General features: G+C 39.6%; 1 protein-coding gene across 2 annotated transcripts in view; it reads left to right on the plus strand.

Annotated features, from left to right (window-relative positions):
• The window catches only part of KCNH5 (potassium voltage-gated channel subfamily H member 5), a 154,157-nt gene that overhangs the window by 38,517 nt on the left and 94,184 nt on the right, over nucleotides 1-21,456 (plus strand). For both annotated transcript variants that reach the window (XM_013183072.3, XM_048066139.2), the window contains exons 6-7: nucleotides 2,214-2,606; nucleotides 17,924-18,353. In XM_013183072.3, the coding sequence (XP_013038526.2) occupies nucleotides 2,214-2,606; nucleotides 17,924-18,353 (823 nt within the window). The remainder of the gene's footprint in view (nucleotides 1-2,213; nucleotides 2,607-17,923; nucleotides 18,354-21,456) is intronic.

The following is a 21,456-nucleotide window of genomic DNA, read 5'->3' on the forward strand; positions in this document are numbered from 1 at the left end:
GGATCTCCTCAGCACTTCACCACCAGAGGCGTAGGGAACAATCAAGCATATGTTCATCGCATTCGGCTTGAGCCCTAAGAAACTTATTACTCCAGCTATTGTGAGGCTGTTCCTAGCTCCTGCCCCAGTGAACAGGACAGGGAACAAATAGGCCTGGAGATACCAAGAATGGAAGATCCTGTCCTGGCGTATCATGCCAGTGAGGCGTAGAACTGTCTTGTCCACAGATGAGAGCAAAAAGAAGAGGCGAGTGGAGATATTCACCAGATTATGTCTCAAAATCAAAATGGTGTGTTAAGTGCAGGGGATAATTTTGGCATTAGAAGAAGTTTCATGGGCTTGCACAAAGGAGACCACTGTGGAAAAAAAAAAAAACAACAAATGTTTTGGGCTTTTTTTTTAATTATTCTGGGAAGGACACGTTGACCCATGAGCAAGTTAAGTGTGCCACAATGGCCATTTGAACCTTGCCTGTTGGGTATTTAGAGGAGTGCTGTACGTGGGTATTGTCCCGGGCACTGGAGAAGGAACACCTGGAGGCTGACACCTTTTTGGGTCTCACCAGGAGTTTGGTGTCTGTAATGGTTTCTGGTGAGTGCCGCTGGGACCAGGCTGCTCGGTGGGCGTTGGTGGTCAGCCAGAGCTCAATACGTGGCTTTGTGTTATGCCAGAGCTGCTGGCAAAGGGGACAGTCGTGGTCTCCTGGAGGTTTCTGCTGCGCTTTCATTGCTTCCCAGGTATTGTGTTGAGTGGTTTTCTGACCTTCAACTCAGCCGATGCTATAGAAAACAAATGGCTAACTAATGTAAGGATGAGTTAATTTTTCATTGTATCAGCTTAACTGATTTTCCTTACAGGTTGTGATTGCTAAATCTGACATTAGGGAGGATGGGCACAGGTAGGCACAAGCAGGTTTGTGTTACATCAGGTTACAGAATAACACTGAGCCACACGTAGTGGGAAACCACATCCTCCAGCACGGAGTGAGAGAGGCTGCTGTTGTCCCTTGGTGATTTCTGAATAACAGATTTCCAGTAGAGCCAGACTTTTACTGTCTGATCTCAGTAACAGCTTTCTCATCTTAAAAATAAGACTGTAAAGAATTAAGGGAGAATCTATATCTGTGATCCTTCAGTTTGTATTCTTAGTTGTTGTGCTATTTATTCAGCCATTCGCTCCTCTTCATTGAGCAAGCATTCTGCTTTTGTTTGTTTTTACATGTAAGGGGCTGCTCTTTACCATCTAACTGTCCTGCCAATGTGGTGTTTCAGCTCCAATATGGGGCAGTCATAGGGCTGAAAAGAGTTTTAAAGTTGCTGAAATTAGTTATTTTATTCTCTACGCACTTCAATCCCTAAATTTTAAAGGTGTTATTAGTTTGAAAACGCACATGAATCTTTCAGTTGTCAGTGCAATATATTACCATGCTGTGTGTTCCTTTGTGCTTTTGTTTCTTGTGGTGGACTGAGATAAGAGGTAATTAGATTAGCTGGGAAGAATGTCTTGAATGAATTTGGCTTGGTTCCTTTGCAACATTTCCAGTTCCACATTTTACAAAAGTGCGTGTGCAGGAGATTACAGTCATATGCAAAAAAAGTAATTACGAAAAATAAAAGAGAACCCACTGGTGATACTGAGATTGTAAGGGCAACAGCGTTTTGAAGTAAATGGAAAGGAAGCATGGTATTGCCAAGGAGTTAGGGCCGAAGTTGTGCGCATAATACTTCGCTTTAGAAGGAGGTCAGCCAGGAAGGCTGAAGACTGGTTTGATAGGTATTGCTTTGGCTAAACAACAGTTTAAAATGGAGATCAAGCATGAAATTAACCTTGTAAAACTTCCAAATGTGAATGAATATTCATGTTTGTAACTGCAGGGCATGAGACGGTGCAGCAATACCCACAACCTGTTGGTATGGAGCCTTTCTGCTCTTGCTATAGGCATGGTTTCCCCTGAGTACATCTGCAAAGATCTGCCTTTATGCAAAATTATCCTTGTATGCTCTCCTTACATCTATCTCCACTCTTTCTTATGTGACTTGCACACTGGTGAGCTCACTGGTTAATAAACCAAGTAATTTAGAAACCGTAGGTTGACTTGGAATATCCGATGAATACAGTCCCGTCTTTTTGCTTCTCCTTACAGAGATCTGTGAGACTCCTAACTGGATCGTGTTAATTGAAACCAGTAACATTTGCTTTTCTGTCTGTTGTAGGTTCTCCAGCTGGGATCTGATATTCTTCCTCAGTACAAGCAAGAAGCTCCAAAGACCCCACCACACATTATACTACATTATTGTGCTTTTAAAACCACTTGGGACTGGGTCATCTTAATTCTAACCTTCTACACAGCAATTATGGTTCCATATAACGTCTCCTTCAAGACGAAACAGAACAACATTGCCTGGCTCGTGCTGGACAGTGTCGTGGACGTTATTTTTCTCGTTGACATTGTTTTGAACTTTCACACAACCTTTGTTGGCCCTGGTGGAGAGGTTATATCTGATCCCAAACTCATAAGGATGAACTACCTGAAAACGTGGTTTGTGATTGATCTTCTGTCCTGTTTACCGTATGACATCATCAATGCCTTTGAGAATGTGGATGAGGTAAGCTATTGCAGTCCGCCTCAGAAGTGTTGTTTTAATTAAGAATTAATTTAGGAGCATGCTTCCAGACATCTGGCAGCAACAACAGGCAATGGAAGCCCTGTGCAAATGTGGGGATGGCATTATGCTGCTGGGCTTTACTATGTGATGTTCCCATGTTAGAGAAGAAGAGGTGTCTTAAGATTTCAGTGTTGCATTCAGCCATGAACATTAATGAACATGGTTTTCACAGTCACTTCCTTTTCCTCCAGAAGCATCATCTCACATCCGTTTCCCAATGGGCTGAACCAGTTGGGGTGTCCCCCCCAAGCCTCCCTTTTCAGCTCAGACCCAGGGATTGCCTTTAAGCACTCCTAATCCATTGCAGGACAGCCTGAAGCAGCTTTACGTAAATAATCAAAACCCTGTCTCTGCTCTGGCTGAAGTGGGTGGCAAATTTGCCACTGACTTTTACAAAATTAGAGAATGCCTCTGAATGAGCATTTTTAAAATCCTGTCCTAGGATTACTTTTTGAAGCATGCTGTAATTTTCTTTTTCTTGTGTTGTGTTTTTAAATGTCTGGTTGAGAGGGAGGCTTATCTCCATTTTTTAAACAGTCTTGAGTTAGTGCTGGAATTTTAGAAACTGTTTGAGGAGAGACAAACACATCTTAAAGGGACACTGAATTAACACTTTTTAACTGCTAAATATATAAATGTTTAATAAATTGGGCTTGCAGCCTAAGATAATAGAGGAAACAAGCAATAACTAGGGCAAATAATATAGGCACAAGTCAATGCAGAGAAAATTCATTATTAAAATGCAAGTATAATGGCATTAGAGCTTGTTTTAATTTTTCTCTAGAGCCTTTTATCTTTAGGGCCATAAACAGATGAAAAAGCCTTTGTTCATTTTTTTGAAAACATTTTAAACATTTTTTTCTTAGAATCCTGTTTTTAAATTCTTAAAAAAAAATCTGCAGTTATGTATCCTTGCTTTATAAAATCCACATTAGTATTTTCTAATACAAACTTTGGTGCAGGTGTTGTAGAGCTTTTAAAATTCCATCCCTGTTTGTGTGCCGAGTACCTTCTTTTGACATTGTTCCATTTTATTTATAGCAAATATGACAGAAGTGATAATACTTGCAGCTTAAATTCAAGATCGTATGAGGGCTGCCCGTCTGGAATCAGGTTGTACAGTCAGGATTGTAAGGAGGTGGTATTACCAAGGTTGTAATAATACAGCTTTTTAAGATACCTTTTTAAGTTTCACATGAACAGGAACCTGATTTTTATAAAAATGCAGTGTTACCTCCAGATTTTCATGTTTTAATATGTAAAACAAAAAATTTCTGTGCCCAAGCAGTACAGATTTAAACGACAAGTTTAAACTCTTTCTCTAACATCCACGGGAGGTAAACCGTCTGTGAGATTTGTGGCAGCAAAGAATCATTGGCGTTGTGGATTATAATTGAGGCACATTTCAAGTGGCAAACTTTAACGAAAATATAGTAACAATAAAAAGGTGATCCTGGAGCTGCTATGATTTTACCTTCAAAAAAATGAAATATCAGCTCCTTTTTATAAGAGAGCCACCAGCAACATTTATCTCTTCTGAAAGGGTGTGTTATGGCCCTGGGGTCTCAAGCAGACACCAGACACTGGAGCTTAACTGCTTGTATCTTTGATTTCAACGCCCTTCAGCCCCGATTTTCCTTAGCACCTGAAAAGAAGTGATTTTGAAAACAGGTATGTAAACAGCCAGTCTTTCTTCCTTGCTCTACATTTTGCTTTTTTTTTTTTTCTGTCCAGAGCAGGTTTTAGGGCGGTATGTCTTCATTTGTGACATTTAAGTCCTTTAAGCTGGTTGGTGAGCTCTGGATGGTTGTAGTTGTTATGCTCTTTATCTTTGCGTGGCTTTTACCATTTATTTTAACTGTTACTTCTTTTGTGAGACTTAAATTCTTGGCCTGCTAGCAGCAATTTGCTTGCTATTCAGGGAATAAGTAAATTGATAAGCTTAATTTGGAAGAAATATCCAAATTGATTAAAAGGAGAGTGTTTCTCATTAGAAGGTGAGTGTTTCCTCCTCGAAGCAAGTCAGAGAGAGAAGTTCTTTTAGCTCTTGATTCTGGTAGATTTTTGCACTTTATCTTGGCACTGTGAGTTGGATAAGGGAATTTGTCTTCAGCGTTAAAGTTGGTGGATGTGGCACTTCAAAAAAAGTTAATGGAAAATCAGATCTTGTGGACAGGTTCTGGTGGTCTTTGAGCTTTTGGTGTGGTGGTGAAGGATGGCCCCAAATCAGTGTGATTTGCCCTAAAAGCCAGCTGAGTGAAAGATGACTTGCCAGATTTGCTCCACTTGTGTGTCCCACCTCCAGACCCTCCTGTTTTTTCACATAAGACATCAAATGCACTTGTGTGAGTTGTTAAGGAACCAGCTGGGTAGGGGGCCACCACTATGGTCAGCTGCTTCTCTTCCCCGTGAGCAGGTCTGTAATGCATAAGGAAAAATACAGCAAGGATGCTGAGGTTTGTGGCTCTGTTGTAGCGCTCTCAGTTTGTAGTGCCTGTGGATTTGGCTTTGGCCCAGACATAATAAAACGTAAGCTGCTAGTTCAGCATCGACTACTTCAGAGTACGTGTTTGCTAGTGTGTGCTCATGTATATGTGCTTGAAGTTTGTCGTGCAGAAGCTGGGTCATTGTGTAAGATGCCTGATGCACTCAAGTGCTATTTTATAAAGTTAGACTTAGGGAAAAAATAGAAAGTTTAAACAAATGAATGTGGGGGAAAAAAAAGTGAGTTTCCTTGCTTGAGGGTTGGAGTTTTCCAAATAAAGTCTTGGCCAGAGTAGGAGCAGTGTCATTCCCATCATGAACATTAGGCTGAAGCTGGAGTCTTGTGAAATTTCCACTTGAGGTAAACATGACTGCAAATCGAAGTTATTTTGCTGTTGAGTGGACATAGAGTCTTAGTAGGTGGATATGATGGAAAGGATTATGACACACATATTGAGAATCGAGGGAATTATGTTGATTTGATGCGGAATTAGAGGTGTAGGTTCCCATGCATAGAGCTACAGAGCCAGGCTGTTATATTCTGCTTCGAGGGATTTAGATGCATGACAAAGAAGGGGAAAGGTAAGGTAATGAGAGAGAGAGAGACCTTGCACAATTTAGAGTGGTATAAATTGATGTGATGGATAAGGAATTAAGTGGCTAAGTGGTATTGAGAGGGTAGGAAAACAAGGTAGAATAGGTTAGAGAAAAATAAGCTAAGAGTGAGGAAAGTGGAAGCCTTAGTTGGATACATGCCTTATTTAAGAAAATTGGTAGGATGAGATAGTAGTAGTAGAAATCTGAAAAATGCATATCTTTTCTAACTGGGAAACGTTACTTGCACTGAAATACATGCTGGCTAAAGCAAAGCCATACAGAAAACTTCTCACATACAGGGGTACATGCTGAGGAATCCAGCTAGTTTTCAAGATATGAACCAGAATGAGGTGTGTGTGCTCAGAGTCTCTGAAACTAGGCCATATTTTTTCTTCTTCTTTTTGAAAGAAAAAGAGTTGTGTGAAAATTCAGGTTTAGTTTGAAAGTTCTTATCTGTCTGGCTCTTATTTTACAAAAAAAAAAAAAGGGGGGGGGGGTCAGGGGTGGAGTTTGGGTTAACAGGGGAGATGAGGCATTTAGATTCCAAGATTTTGGTCATGTGAGTTCCTTGTTGTTACAACGCTGATTTGAAGGCTGTAGAAGTTGGAAGTCTGGTCCATTTGCTTGGAGTCTTGGAGTTCTATGTCATATGAAAGAATGCTAGTTTTTTTTTCCTGAGTACTTAACTGTATGTAACAATTCTTTCCATTGGTGTGTGTACAGTCGCTTATATTTCTAAACTCATGACTCCCTACTTCTGAAGCTAGATGATGAAGTTACCTTGAAGCTTAGCCTTTTTGTGTGGTCTTCCTATTTAAGAGATTACTATCCAGCCTCTCTCAGCCTGTGCTACCAAAAGGTTGGTTACAGTGTGGGCAACCACTCATTCCATACAAGCCACGATATTTATCAGAGTCAGGCTGGGCTGAATTTGTAATGGCTGGATCTACGGTGTGCCCAATGACGCTGGCCCCTTTTGTTTGTTCAGATGTGGTCAAGCCATGCTGCAATTCCCTTTGGGAACGGATGAGTGGATTTACTTCCCAGGGAAACGAGGATATTGTGCAAGTGTTTGGCTCTTGGTCCCACATGAAGCCGTGCAATTAGGAGAGTGCCCTGGAGCTAGAAGCACCCCAGGTGCTACCACATAAGGGCACTCCAATACGCTGCTGCTGGGGGCTGCATTTGAGCTTCTGAAATTTAGTGCACAGCATAAGTAGTTCCAAGACTAGGTGGATGGACAGGCTCTTGGCTGAGTGGAAACTGCTTCCTCAAGCTTCCCATTTTGCTATTTGGAAAAGACTGGTGCACTGCATTTTTTTTCCTGGCAAATTTCTCCTAGTTTCATGAATTTATGAGTTCATAATGAAAGAAAACCCATAATTTTAGCTCATCTCTGCCAAAGATACGGCCCTAGAATGACATGGCAAGTGTTGCAAAGAATGGGATGGGATATTGGGATAATACATATAGATAGATAAACAGATGGTTTTCAAATGAGTTGTATACAAGATCATCCTTCCTGCAAAAATTAATTCTCATGAGCCACTGGTTGGAAGTGAAAGCAGACAAATTTAAATGAGCTAAAACTCTGAAATCCTGTCGTCTAATAATGTAAGACTACATGACCCAGTGACCTTTAAAATTTAGTGGTCTGTGCAGGACATATTAAGGCATGGAATCCTTGTAAGTGTAATCTACTTTTAATTACTACTATTGATCTGTTCAGCAGTGGCAGAAACTTTTTTGCATCACTGATGTTAGCTAAAACAGCAATGTCTGTAAAATGAAAGCAAATGCAAGCTAGGACAATCAGTTTAGCCATATTCACACCTGCAGTGCTTTTCTGGAAACATTCCTTTTTCCCAAAGCTATTTGAAGAAGGGTTTATGGACCCCAGTCTGAGTGGTATAAGCAAAGAGGAGATGAATCAGCAAGTCGCAAGAATGTAGCTCTGGCTCTGAAATACAGTCTATTGCTAGCTGCCTTTCCTAAATCTCGGTGGCTGACATGGAGAAAATAATTGCCAGAGCTAAATCCCTGATGCAGCCAAGTGTAAAACTATGATGAAAACTCCTAGCAACATAATGACAGACGTGCTAAGCTTGAGACCTGGCATTTTCCCCTTTGTTATGCAGTGGGAAGACAATTAAATATGAAGAACACTGTTACTGCAATATAATAATACAATGTCTTGGTTAGGATGTCCAAATATAAATTTAGCCACCCTAGGCATGCATGATATATAGATGGCTAACCATATTCACCCCTGTCACTTATGTTCCTGCAGTTAGGTGCAAAATTGCACCTTTTGTCTTTATCTTTTATTCGAGCTATGGTTTTATTCGAGTTCTGCCATTCTTTAATTCTTAACTTTGTAACTGCTGTAAGATGATGACAGTTTTGGTGTATTTCTACAGCTTCTTCCCTGAAAATTCAAAAGGGTCATCTTGATGTGCAGGGAAACTTGTAATAGGAAATCCCTGAACCCAAGACAATGCCAAGGGTGGTGAGAGGGCAGGCAGAGTTATCTTACCAGCTGGATGTGGTCTGGGAGTCCGTGATCTGGATTGTGGAATACTAAACTTTAATTATATGTCTCAGCGTGGTGTGTTTTTTGTTTGTTTTGTTTTGTATATGACACTGGGAAGCAGATGTTGGGTACAAGCCATTTAACTCAAATCTTTAGTCAGAGCCATGCTAAGTAATGAAGAATCTAATTGAGGCAAGTTGTATGTGGAGTACTTTCAAGGGAAGTTTCGCGTCCTGCAGATGCCCTCTCTTGCAAAGGAGGAGAGGCTTAGGAAGGAGACGAGGCAAATGAAGTAATCTGGTCAGATACTGAATTAAATAATGCTGATGAGAATAGCACAAATCCACATTATTGAGATTGCTGAATGCACGAGTTGAAGGAAGACTCACAGACTTACGGATGCAGGCAGTTGATCTGCATAAAATGGATCCCAGATACAGCCTTGGAGAAACCAAATGCATGGCTGATAGCAGCACTACCCATGTTTTCCGAGAGAGAGAGAGCTTTTAACTTGGTGTGAGTCGTCATTTTGTTAAATCCTGAAGACTGTGTTGCACATATCCCTCAGCATCAAGGCTATGTGTAGATCCAGAAGTACTTGCAGATACATTGCAGCTCAGGTTACTCTATCCAGATATTTCTTCTCTTTTCCTTTCTATATTTGGGACAGAAAATGTGTAGTTTGTTGCTGGCATTAAACTATCAGCTAAGTTCAGTATCCTCCTCAGATACTGTCCTGAGCAATGGGACATACCTTCCTCTCCCTCCCATTTCATCCTCCATCCACCTTCCCTAAGTGAAAATTATAGTATTTTTTGACAATGATATTGTTCCCCAGTTAGGCACCCTGCAATACAACAAAAAAGTACAAAATTTCACATACCCATCAGATTAAATCTAAAATATTTAAATATTTTGAAGTCTTCCTTCTTTTTGTAGTCTCATTTATTCTGTGTTTGAAATGTATTGCACTGTATGGTTCTGCCATAAACAATTAACAACAATTACCTGGAAGTACATTTAAAAAGTTCTAGTTTATTGAGCTAATTGGGGGGGCAGGGGGGACAAAGGCACGCCACAACACAGCAAAAGCTCCCAATCCTCATAGAAAAATAAAGTCTTGAGTGTAAATTTGGAGGTGCTTTCAGAGACTGCATGAGAAAACCTACTTGCTTTCGTTGTGCTGTAAGGGCTCAATTTTCTGCTCACTGCAGTCACTACTCCCACTGCTGTCAGTGGTGCAAGATCAGGCACTAAATGGACTCTGCCTCTACCTGGAGCCATGAACTAGATAGCTTGTTCAGAAGCAATGCCCCTTACTCTTGTGTGGATTTACATAATTGAATCCAACCCTAAATTCAGTTCTTAAAGTGGTGATAAATCAGAAAAATTACTTTTATTTTTCTCATTCCAGCATTTTGATTTGTACCTATGCAACTTTATTGCATTAATTGATTACCTTAAAGAAAAAAAAAAGTTTGATATGTTGGAAGACTTATTTTAACATTAACTCCAGTAAAGAAGCATTAAGGAGCTAACCAGGGATTTTAGAGCTAAGCTTTATGTAAGTAGCTCAGCTTGAAAATTTCTTTTGGGAATGATTTGCTGGTTAAATTTCAAACAGCCTGTACGTCCTTCTGGATACTCCTCTGTGCTACACAGAGCCATAACTTCTGGAGATGTGCCTGCGGGCTCACCTGCTCGTGTAGGCAAGAGCTCACCATTTCACTTGTTCCCCAAATCTGTAGGCACTTTGTCTTCTTTTTTTGTTGTGTGCCATGTAACAACTGCTCGATGAAGATTGCCTAAGGTTTACAAAAACAATGCATTCTTTACTGCTTCAGTGGCAAATCTCGAGCTATACCCTGACTTTACAGAATCAAGTAAGTGGTTGGTTTGAGCGATTTTTTTTTTTCTTGTATGCAGTTACTTTTGTTGAGAGAAAGATAATGAATGTTTTGCTGTGAAACCCAGAGCTAGGCACGCTCCACAAGGATATATCGGCACTTTCAGAGTATGATTCTTAATGTCCTAACAACGTGTCTTCAAAGTAGATCTGAGGAGTCACCCTGCCCTAAAATGTCCATTTCTCACCATTGTCAGTAATGGCACGCTAGAGTGACTTGTTCTGATGTGGACCCCTCCACGGTGTAGTTTAGATTGAGTTGAGATGCAGCCTGCCCTTGGGGCTGTATTCACCTCAATTCAACTGCTCAAAGGATAAAAACAAAAGCAAATGGAAAAAATAAGGGGGAGGGGGGTAAAAAATCACAGAGACCTTTTTAATCGAGTTGTGCCTTTGGTGGGCAGGTTCATAATATCGTTCTTCCCATAAACTGATCAAAATCTGCCTTAACTCATGTTGTCTGCAGATCTGTCTTAATTTGCAGTCTTCTTATTTGTCCCTGTGCCACCCTCCGTGGTTACTTTAAATATTTCTTCTTTTTCCCTCATGTTTATCTCCTTGATGTGCGTAGAAAGAACAGTCACCCTCCCGCGCACACACATCAATTTTCCTTTCCTTAGCCTAAGCAAACTGATCTTGTCTAGAAACTTTTTTTTTTTTTAATGAAAGAGGTTTTATGAGGTTTTTCCTGCGTGGCGTTATGTTTGAATGCATCTCTTTAGAGCAGAGCTGTATGTATTAATTGGGGGATCCATCACTGCCATGTAATGGGGTTTGGCTTTTCCTCTTGCCTGTCGAAACGCTCACCTGATAAATCCTGGAGCTGAATTAACCTTTTTTTGTGAGTGCACAACCCACTGATTGCTCTGAATCACTGTGTGTTTAACTGGGGTACCTAAATATTTCATTTTCTGTCATTTTCAGCTGAAGAACTTCTTTATAACAGGAATTTAGATTATTTTTCCCTGTAATGGATTCTGTTAGTCTCTGTATTGTTTAGCTTTATCATTTCTGTTTTATTCCCACCCAGTTATTCCCCCTCCTTCTTTACACTGGCAGTGTCTTCCAAATTTGTGCCTCCAGAAGATTTCATGAGCATATAATGTTTCTGCTTGCATCAAGAAAGAAAACAAAAAAAAAAATAATCAGAGTTTTGGCTTGTAGTCCTTACTAGATTTCCTTCTGAGTTGTCTCCGTTTTGCCATCCTTTTCCCAAGTTCCTCAGTCACCTTACAATTCCTCTTTTAGTCTCTTGTTTCTCTGTTTCCTAACATTTTCACCCCTTGCCTTACTGAAATACTGCATGTCTTTTCTTTAGAAAATCAGGTTTTTTTATCAGGGAAAGCTATCAGGCAAACTTGGCAGGACCCCAGCTAACCTAAGCTTAGCAAACCTGCACTGCTGCATTGATTGCATTTTGATTTATCTCAATGTTTCTAATTACCCCTTCCCTTAACATTTGTTCAGGTAATGTATCTGTTTGTTTCCTTCTTGATGCATTAGGTTTTCTGGAAAACATTAACATCATCTTTGAAAACTAAAGCTAAGAAATAATTTAATTTTTAGCCCAGGTCTGGATTATTTTTACTTCATTGTAGCCTGATCTCTTTTTTGTTCCTTTTTTTTTCTTCATTTATGAGCGTGAAGAATCTTTGGATATTTGTTTTAATGTTCTTTGCAAGAAAAGGTTCGACCTGACATTTGGCAATTCTCACTTCATTCATTTTATCCACTAAGATGTAATTTTCTGTTCATCATTTTTTTATTTTTCATATATTGTCAGTTCTAAATTACACTTTTCTTCTTTGGGACAATGATTTTCGTGTTTAGAATGGATGCCAAACTCTACAAGTTTTTCCTCTGCTTTGAGAAGCAACCTCTGGATATTTTTGTACCTTTGGTACTTTTTGACATAAGGACCCTCCAAGTGTCCCCTGCTGCCAGGTGTCTGACTCCCCTATCTCTCTCACTCCAGTTGCCTTCACTTATTATTGTCTGCAATTCAATATAAAATCATTTATAATTTATCAGCTATTGCACTTTGGAAATCAAGAACCCTAGTCCAGTTTACTTTGTGATTGTTCATTTTCTATGAACTGATTCAATTCCTTTTTTCAAGCCAATGGGGACTTCTGCTAAATCCTATCAGAACCAAATGTAGTGTAGCATCACTTTCTGTGAAGTAATTGGCCATACAATGAAGAAATAAGCATGCTACTGCATCTGCAGAAAATCTTGTCCTACTGTTATTAATAGCATTTATTCTCCAAGCTCATAGTGAGAAAGTTAAGTCTCACATTGTAAGGCAGTGCTCTGTAATATCCATCTCCGTAATAATATAATACAGGTTTGGATGCTGCCCAGATCTGGGCTATCCGGATTTCTAAGGATGGGTTTAATTTCTCCTCCCGTAAGCTGTGTAAGTGATAGGCTTCAGCCTCTTTGTATTCGGTGGGAGGGGAGAGGGGCAGCTCCAGGAGGTGATTCATCCCACTGCCGGCTGCCTGAGATGGATTGGGTGAATCACTCTTCTGACATGCTTCTCCTCATACACTGGGGTGGAATGCTAGACAATTAACATAGACTGGGTGGCGGCTGCAAGGTTGCAGCATTACAGGAGGTGGATTCCACCCCAGGAGGCTGGTTAGAGCTTGGTCACTGTGGCTTTTGTGGGTGTACCCGAGCTCAACTTCCATGAAACCATTTTGCTCTTGCACGGAGATAAAGAGCTCAGCCTGGGCTGCAGACTCCTCAGAAGATTCGATCAGGCTTTAATAGCTAGTTTTGCTGAATGCAGGTTGCTATAATTGCTTTGCATCCGGCAACTCTAAGCTTATTAGCTTAAATTTAGCTTAAGGTCTGCGTGTGCTGCGGTCACACCTTTGCAGTGGCGAGATGCCCTAAAACATTTCATAGAAGGGCTCTCATCTCTGGTTCTTGGCCACTCCATAAATTCTTCAAAACTGCAAAGTGTTGAACATCAAAGCATAGTGAAAAGTCTTCCTTTTTTCCTCTGGCCTTTTCTAAGACAGTGTTTTCTGTTAAATGATGTAGTACCAATCCCTGTTTTCAGAGCTGGAAGGATTTCAGTTTTGGAACACATTTAATTTGCAAGTTTCTTTTTTTTATGTTGCTGTTTTATATATACCCACAGCTAACAACATATAAATAAAAAATCATGGAGTGAAATCTAATCAAAAAAGTGCCTAGAGTTAAAAACACATTGTTCCCTAATAGGGGGAAAAAATCTATGCATGAATTTACCATTTCAGTGTACTGGGATTTAATTTTGTAGTTTGAGCAGATTTTAGTATATTTAGATGATAGAAACTAATGACTATTTATGCTTTTATTTTACATTTTAAAACATTTATGCAATAATTTCCTACTGCAGAAAAGATTTATTAGATTAACAAGTAACCAGCTGATTAAATCTTTTATATCTTTTACAAAGATGCAGCTCTGCTATGCTGAGAATTTCTCCATTAGTGTACAGCAGACCCTACTGCTCTGTTTTCTAGTTTAGGAGAACATCTCTAGTACTAATGCTAACTTGAATGATTTCCTGCACTTGTTGACCTGCATTTTCCTTTGGTGACGATGTTCCCTTTATCCTCTTGCATGTCTGACTCATGACCTCTGTATAATGTAACTTTGAAAGCTTTATCCTTCCTATTGCCTGGCTTATCAGGGATTCATTAAGTGCAGGAGAACTCTAGCTCCCTGTTCTTGCTCAAGGTCCAGAAGTCTGTTCCTAGTGCCCGTATTGCAATTCCAGAAAAGGGTTTGCTCATTTTTTGGTTAGAAAAAAAAGTTTAGCCAGAAGCAGCCACACAGCTTAGAGACTTTTTTATTCTGGAAGACTGGAGTTTGACAATGTGGACATTTAGGATCTGAAATGGTAAGATTCGGGTAACTTTATCAGGAAGGAGTGGGCCCCTCTGCATTTCAAACTGAGTGCTATCCCCACTTGTGCCCCCCACTATCAAACTGAATTTTCTTTCTTAGTATATCAAGAAAATTGAGAAAACAGATTTTGCAAGATGCTTAAGTCAATAAACTTGGGCTTTGTTTAATCATGAATGGATAATCTAATTGCAAAGCTGAACATCCTTTCCCCAAAAGCATCCTTCTGGGTAAACATGACATTGTTCGCTTTCTCTGCAGTGGCTTCAGCTGTCTGCTAAATAGAAGTGGTATTTTAAAGATGGCTGGTTCACAGCTATTGCTTGTGTCCTCTCCTGATCCAGTGGCTTCAGAAATCATGGGGAAAGTCTCCATTGACTGCAGTGATGTATGACTCACACTTCTGAGTTGATGGTGTGTATTGGATAGGAATTTGGTTTGGGACTTCAGGTTCCAAACTTGACACACAAAAGGGAGTTCTGGAGTTTTCTGGTTTTCCACTTATAAGATTTCTGTGACTGAGATGATTGAAGAGTAAGCTGAATGAATGTCCTCATTTGATTAAGACGTGATCCCATACATTGGCCAAAACCTCAAGGGCCAGGTTTGGATAGTTCATAACATAATGAGATATTCTCAGAGAACACACAGAGCAGCAAATACTGTACGTTATTGGCCCAATTGACTAAATATGGCAATAAAGCAACACGTGCCTCTCTCAGAAGGTTGGATTTTCAGTAGCAAAACCACGCATTACTTAAATGATGCTAGCACCAAACCAGATTACGTGTTCCATTTCAGGTTTCTAATCACCTCTATGTTCCTTGAGTGCTGAGGTTACTTCATTTACCATAGATGTTCACTCTTTATTAGAAGGGTTTCAAAAATATTCACTGTAAAGCATAAATACAGTTAAAAGAAAAATGAAATTAAAGGCAGCCAGTAATCAGATGAATTAAAGAAACTGAGTTTCTTAATAGCTCAGATTTAATTCAAAGCAGTTAGTCTTTAGTATAATTTCAACCAAAGAGAGTGCTGCTAAATCTTGGGAAGAACTTTGTGTATTTAACAGTTGAGGCTTTATTGTCAAGATATAATTTAAGTATAAAGATACCAGCTTACCAGCTTTAGGCACCCGGTATTTAATAGTGCAATGCATCATGTGTTCATTTAGTATGTGTTTAATTGTTCTTTCCTTGATAGTGTTTTATGGAATAGGCTTTTAAAGCTCCCAACATTGTCTTTATATTTTGCAAGATTAGATATGAAATGTGAATGCTCAGTAAGTACATCTCTGATTATTTAGCCATAAAGCAGTGGGTCAGACTGAACAGGCTTTAAGACTTGCAGGACTTCTAAGTAAGTTTTACTCAATTACTTTTTGGAAAAAATATGCTTGAATGTCAGCTGAAATGTTCTCTTTGTTTTATACATAAGATATGACTGTTATCTGTGCTTAGAAAAAAAAACACACACCAAAAAAAAAACCACAAAAAAAAAGCAAACAGAACTTTCTCCCAGACTTTGAAATAAATGCTGTATTTTTATATTAGTTATACAACTGCTAAACTGCTCATGTAATTTAGGGAGAGAAGATGTAATAAGGATGGAGAACGGAGTGTCAGGTTATAAACTCTCCTGGTCAGGAATTGATTCTTGGCTAGGGTTTGTACAGTAGAAAGTGCAGTGTAAGTAAGCCTTGCCACTGGGTTGAATGTAAACTACTGGGTATAAAAACTCCCAAGTGTAGATTCCAGATCTCTAACTCCTTCCCTACCCATACTCCTGATAATGAGCAGCGTCTCTCTAAGTAAAATGGAAACAATGCTTATCTCCTTGACCAAAACAAGAGGACCTGATCCTACAAAAAAAACCTTATGCCCTTTTTTCTCCCTCTGATTTCCTAGCAAACTTTTGTTAACTTTCAGAATTGGGGTACGTTCACTGAAACACACTGCAAATTAATTTAGTGAAATAGATCATTAAACTACTCTATAGTTTTTTTTTTTTATTATTATTATTTAATGTAGATACTGTTTCTGACTCATACAGTAGTCTACTGGACCCAATCTGTTGCATAATGAACCCTAAAAGGAACTTCCCAAGTTTTATTGGACAAGTGGGCCATGCAGAGTAGCTCACAGACACATATCCCAAACCAACTAAGTAGGTATACGTTTAGGTGAAAATAAGAACAATAAATAAGACCCATGTCTTGTGTAAAGGCAAAATACAGAAATCAAAATGGGAAAATTCCACTTCCCTCCATGGTATTAGTCATCATGACAGCTTCAATGCAAATATAGAACTTCAATTTATTAAGGATTTGGGGATCTGAAACAAATTCCAACAGGATTTGAAAAGCATACAAGAACTTTGTTGAACAGATTACATCTAAAAATATCAGATGCACGTTACCCTTCAAGCGTTAGTTGTGAAAAGAAACAGAGGTGCAAAAGTGAGAAATGTTTTTTCTGGTATGGAAAACTCCAGAAACTCCAGTCTTTTACTGTTTGATAATATAATTAGCCAGTGTTTTGACTAGACTGATTTGATAATGATGCATAGAAAAGGGCAATTTAATCTTGGCACAGTAACTAGGAATGTTTGCCTCATTGCTTTCTATGTCTTAATTTCTACTTTAAATTAAATGTCTTCAGCTTCTGAATGTTTTATATTAGAAACCTTCCTTTCCAAAGTTTCTATTTTGAGTCACTAATTAATTTAATGCACAAGTTAGGTATATCATGGGATTGCAATAGATCAGGAACATATTCTTCTTCTCTTTCTGCATCTATACACTCTATTAAAATACATTGCCAATGGTTTGTGTGCTGAGGAGGACATACATATTTCTTGGTCCCTCTCAGATGTTTCCATTAACTTTTTGATGGTCCCTGTGCTTTTATTCCCTAAATATTTGTGCTTCCACTTATTTGTACTTCATTTATCTTGCATGAAAAAAATGCTAAAATACTTGCTTTAGGAAAAAATCTACTATGTCTCTTGATAGGCAAGGAAATTAATTCTATCTGCAAAGGCATGCAGCTTTCTTGCCAGTGCTTTTTGGTCTACATTATGCTCAGTCAGAGAGGTGACGTGCCTACAGATGTTAGGTCCATGCTCAGTCAGTGAGATATAACTGGAAATTTTGTTATTTATAAAGATATTAGCTGTAGTGAAGCACACTATGAGATGGAGACTATTGGACCAGAGGACGTTACCCAGCTATTCTCTGATAGATGAGAAGAGCAGTACGCACATTTCTCTCTTTACCACTTAAAATTATTTTCTGAGATTTCAGCTGAGCATTGGATAATGCTGCAGGCTGTTGAAGTAGGTGGACTCTGATTTTGGTTAGAGTGGCAATCCTCTCCTTGGCTTTAATTTTAATATATGGCTGTTGTTTTTTGAGAAGTTTGGAGAAAAACCCACTTGGATGGTGTTCTGTGACTGCTCCTCTACTGCATTTGACCTCTTTGAGGTCAAAGCAGAATTTACCATTTACTTCAAATTGGCAAAGTATCAACGCTCTCCTTTTTGTAACAAGCATGCATGCCATTTCTCACGTCGGATTTCACAGGATTCTTTTGTTGCTTTGAAAGACTGAGCTTGATCTAAGTAATTTATTCACCTATTGAATGCCAAACTTGATTTACCCTGATGAGGCCAAAAGTACTGGAGGGGGAGAACAGTTTGTTCTTATCTGTCATCCGGGATGCTAAAAAATTGTGCAGAAAGGTTTATAGCAGCTGCAGAAATCGCTGCACAGCTTTCTCTGTTAACCACCAGGATATTTCTGATGAATTAATTATTTTTATTCTTTTCTAGGGGATCAGTAGCCTCTTCAGTTCCTTAAAAGTGGTGCGTCTTCTCCGACTTGGTCGAGTTGCCAGGAAGTTGGACCATTATTTGGAATATGGTGCTGCTGTACTGGTACTGTTGGTGTGTGTGTTTGGACTGGTGGCCCATTGGCTAGCCTGCATATGGTACAGCATTGGGGACTATGAAGTTATAGACGAAGTCACTAATACAATCAAAACAGATAGCTGGCTCTACCAGTTGGCACTGAGTATCGGGACACCATATCGATACAACACCACTGGCTCAGGGCAGTGGGAAGGAGGACCCAGTAAAGACTCCTTGTACATATCCTCTCTCTACTTTACCATGACAAGCCTTACAACGATAGGATTTGGAAACATTGCACCAACCACTGACGGAGAGAAGATTTTTTCGGTGGCCATGATGATGGTTGGCTGTAAGTAGAATTTGATTTTATTGCGCTTAAGCCAAAGATAATTGCATAAGCAGTATGATGGTTGAATAGAATACATGTGGTAGCCTTTCTTGACACCCTAGAAAAACTGAAGTACCTGTAAATAATCATGAAATGAACTTGGAATTATCACTGAAAACAGAAGTTGAAACTATGTGCTTGTAGCTTTTAACTTGTTTGAAAGACTAAGTGTAGTAGGTACAAAAGTGTGTCCAATGGTAATTGTGTATTGAGTCTAGGGCCTGTTGTGAATTAATTTAGACAAACTCGAACTTACCAGGAAGTAGGATTTGTTAATAAATCATGAGATTAGATTTTGAGAATTTTAATAGCACTTAATGATCTGCCAATTTAATATATTGATACAAATTGGATTTATGTGATGTCTAAGAGCTCTTAAGGTTTATTGATATGATATAGCAATTTAACAAAAATTAGTTATGATTAAAACAATGACTTAATTAAAGATTTGAGAATGGCAAGGTTCACATGAAACTTACTGCAGTGAGTTGCGCGCCTAAGGATTTCCCCCTTAGTGAATTACCTTTTATGTGTTGGCATTAGTTAGTGGGTGATCATGTACCGTGAGAAGTTTGTCTTCGAGGTGTCCCAGCTCAGGGGGAGTCACTGGATCACAGCCCGCTGCGATCTCAGAAAGCCTAAGGGGCTCTTTGCTCGGGACCATTATTCGTGGTACCGTTAGACAGTCGACTATGAATCGGTACATTTCCATCCTGGCTACAATTCAGATATGGCAATACTTGTATTTATATGAACTGTGCCGTTACGGTATCTTCCAGAATGTACAGTTCTGGTACTTCTCAGACTGGGCTATGATCCAGGCCATAAGGTCTGAGGCGTGACCAGGGAGTGCCTGTTCGTACTCACCTGATATGCCTGTTGCCTATTGACAATAGAGGGATGACGTAACTTTAATCTTGAACTGTAGCTAAACTGGAGAAAGAGCTACTTCACCACAGGGCTTCTTCTATATACTTTAAACATGGTTTCTATCACGTTGAAAAGGTCTTGACTGGAATTTCGTTAAAAGTTACAACGCTCAAAATCATGCAGTATGACTGAGTTTTGCTTATAGACTTGAACGGGCTTGGAAGTGCTTGAAGTGGATTCATCCAGTTCTCAAAAAACATTTAGTGATTCCACAGTGACTGTGTACTTTATTGCACTGGTTTGACTTAAAACAAGACCTGTTTTTGTCTCCAGACTGTGGTGACCTTTGTCACCAGCAAGTCTAGAAGTGAAAGAACTCACAAGATGCTATATTGCACCTTTCCCCTGCTTCTTTCTGTTTCTCAGCTCTTCTGAAACAGTCCAAAAATAATAGTGGTAAGGTGTGGGAGAAGAATTTGCAGGGAGCTTTGTGCTGTTTTGTGGGAAAGGAATTCTCAGGTGGCTTCACGCTGTTTCACACGTCCCTAAGTTAGAGATAATGAGGAAAACAGCGGTAGAACCAAAACCTTGAGCAAGGACGAGATAAAGTAAATTGGCTAAAGTGTTAAAGATGAGTTTTGGGCAGTAGCCAATTGATGGCTGGCTCAAGGCGCGTCTGAGGGTCTCTAACCAATTGTAAGACAGATTCGGGCACGTGGACAATGTGTGGGGCTAGGGGGAAAGTATATGTAGTGGTGAAAAATGGCAATAAAGGTCCTGCTGTTCAAGAGCCATCGGGAGTCCATGTCGTGCGTGCCTTCAGTAAGGCACATTTCTGATTTCCAGTGCTGCCAAGGTTAGGTGATTGAGAAGCTCTAGAGGTTAACAGAACATATCAAAATATAGAAAAGAATGCTGAAAATGTTAACATTGTTTGGGAAAATTATTTTTCTTTTAAATAAATAATGCTTGATGTTTCTCTGATGCTTTGTTTTCTAAGCTTCATAGGAGTACTTAGCAATTATGTAACAAGAGAGCAAACAAAACCTTTTGAAAATAAGATCTGCATAATCTCTCTAATTATCTCTGCTAACACTCTGAATTCATCTCAGAGAAATACTGAACCATAAAAAGGAAGTTTTCTTGCTAAAGTCTTTCTAGATTTTCAGAAGATTAAAGCTATTTATTTTGCGATTTTTAAATACTTATTTAAAAACAAGGTTGTGGTTTTAGGACTCTGCTTGTGGTGTGGTGCAATGAAATTTGTGCTGAACAGCATCGTTACATGATGGCTTGATGTGCTTCAAAACATTACAAAGTCCATAAAAAAACAAATCCCCAAGCTAGATCATTATCGAGCTATTGCAGCTGGGCTATGGAAAACCTGTAGGTGCTGATTGGTTATTTGTTGAAGGTGGTTGGTGGTATTCACAGAAGTCTGGGGATTTGGAGAATATGGTGCATTTAGAACATTTAAAATGTGATGATCTCTATTCCTCTGGCTTTTTGGGATACTTCTGTTGCCTTGCAGAGGAGTGTCCCAACAGCAGTGGTAAATGATTTAAGGTGAGTTGAGAGCTATAACATAATAACAATGTTGTAGTAATAACAAAATAGTAACATGGCATCAGTAAGCGAAGGGAAACAAAGCTTGTAACCTGCTTTGTATTTGTTCTGTGTTATGTTCTTGTGTTTTTTTTGTCTCTGAAGCACATGCCAAAGATGTGGAATAGAATCAGAATCACAGGATAGTTTGGTTTGGAAGGGACCTCACAACCCAACTAATTCCAGCCCGTGCCATGGGCAGGGACCCCTCCCGCCAGCCCAGGCTGCCCCCAGCCCCATCCAGCCTGGCCTTGGGCACTGCCAGGGATGGGGCAGCCACAGGTCCTCGGGGCAGCCTGTGCCAGGGCCTCACCGCCCTCAGAGTAAATAATGTCTTCCTAATTTCTAATCTAAATCTCTTTCAGTTTAAAAATGTTACTCCTTGCCCTATCCCTCTACCCCCTGACAAAGAGTTCCTCCTCAGCTTTCCTGTAGTCCTCTTTAGCTATGGGAAGGCTGCTGTAAGGTCTCCCTGGAGCCTTCTCTTCTCCAGGCTGAACACCCCCAAATCCCTCAGCCTGTTTCCACAGCAGAGGTGCTCTAGCCCCTTGATCATCTTTGTGGCCTTCCCCTGGACTTGTTCGTATAC

The sequence above is a fragment of the Anser cygnoides genome, chromosome 5 (genome assembly GCF_040182565.1).
Source record: "Anser cygnoides isolate HZ-2024a breed goose chromosome 5, Taihu_goose_T2T_genome, whole genome shotgun sequence".
NCBI lineage: Eukaryota > Metazoa > Chordata > Aves > Anseriformes > Anatidae > Anser > Anser cygnoides.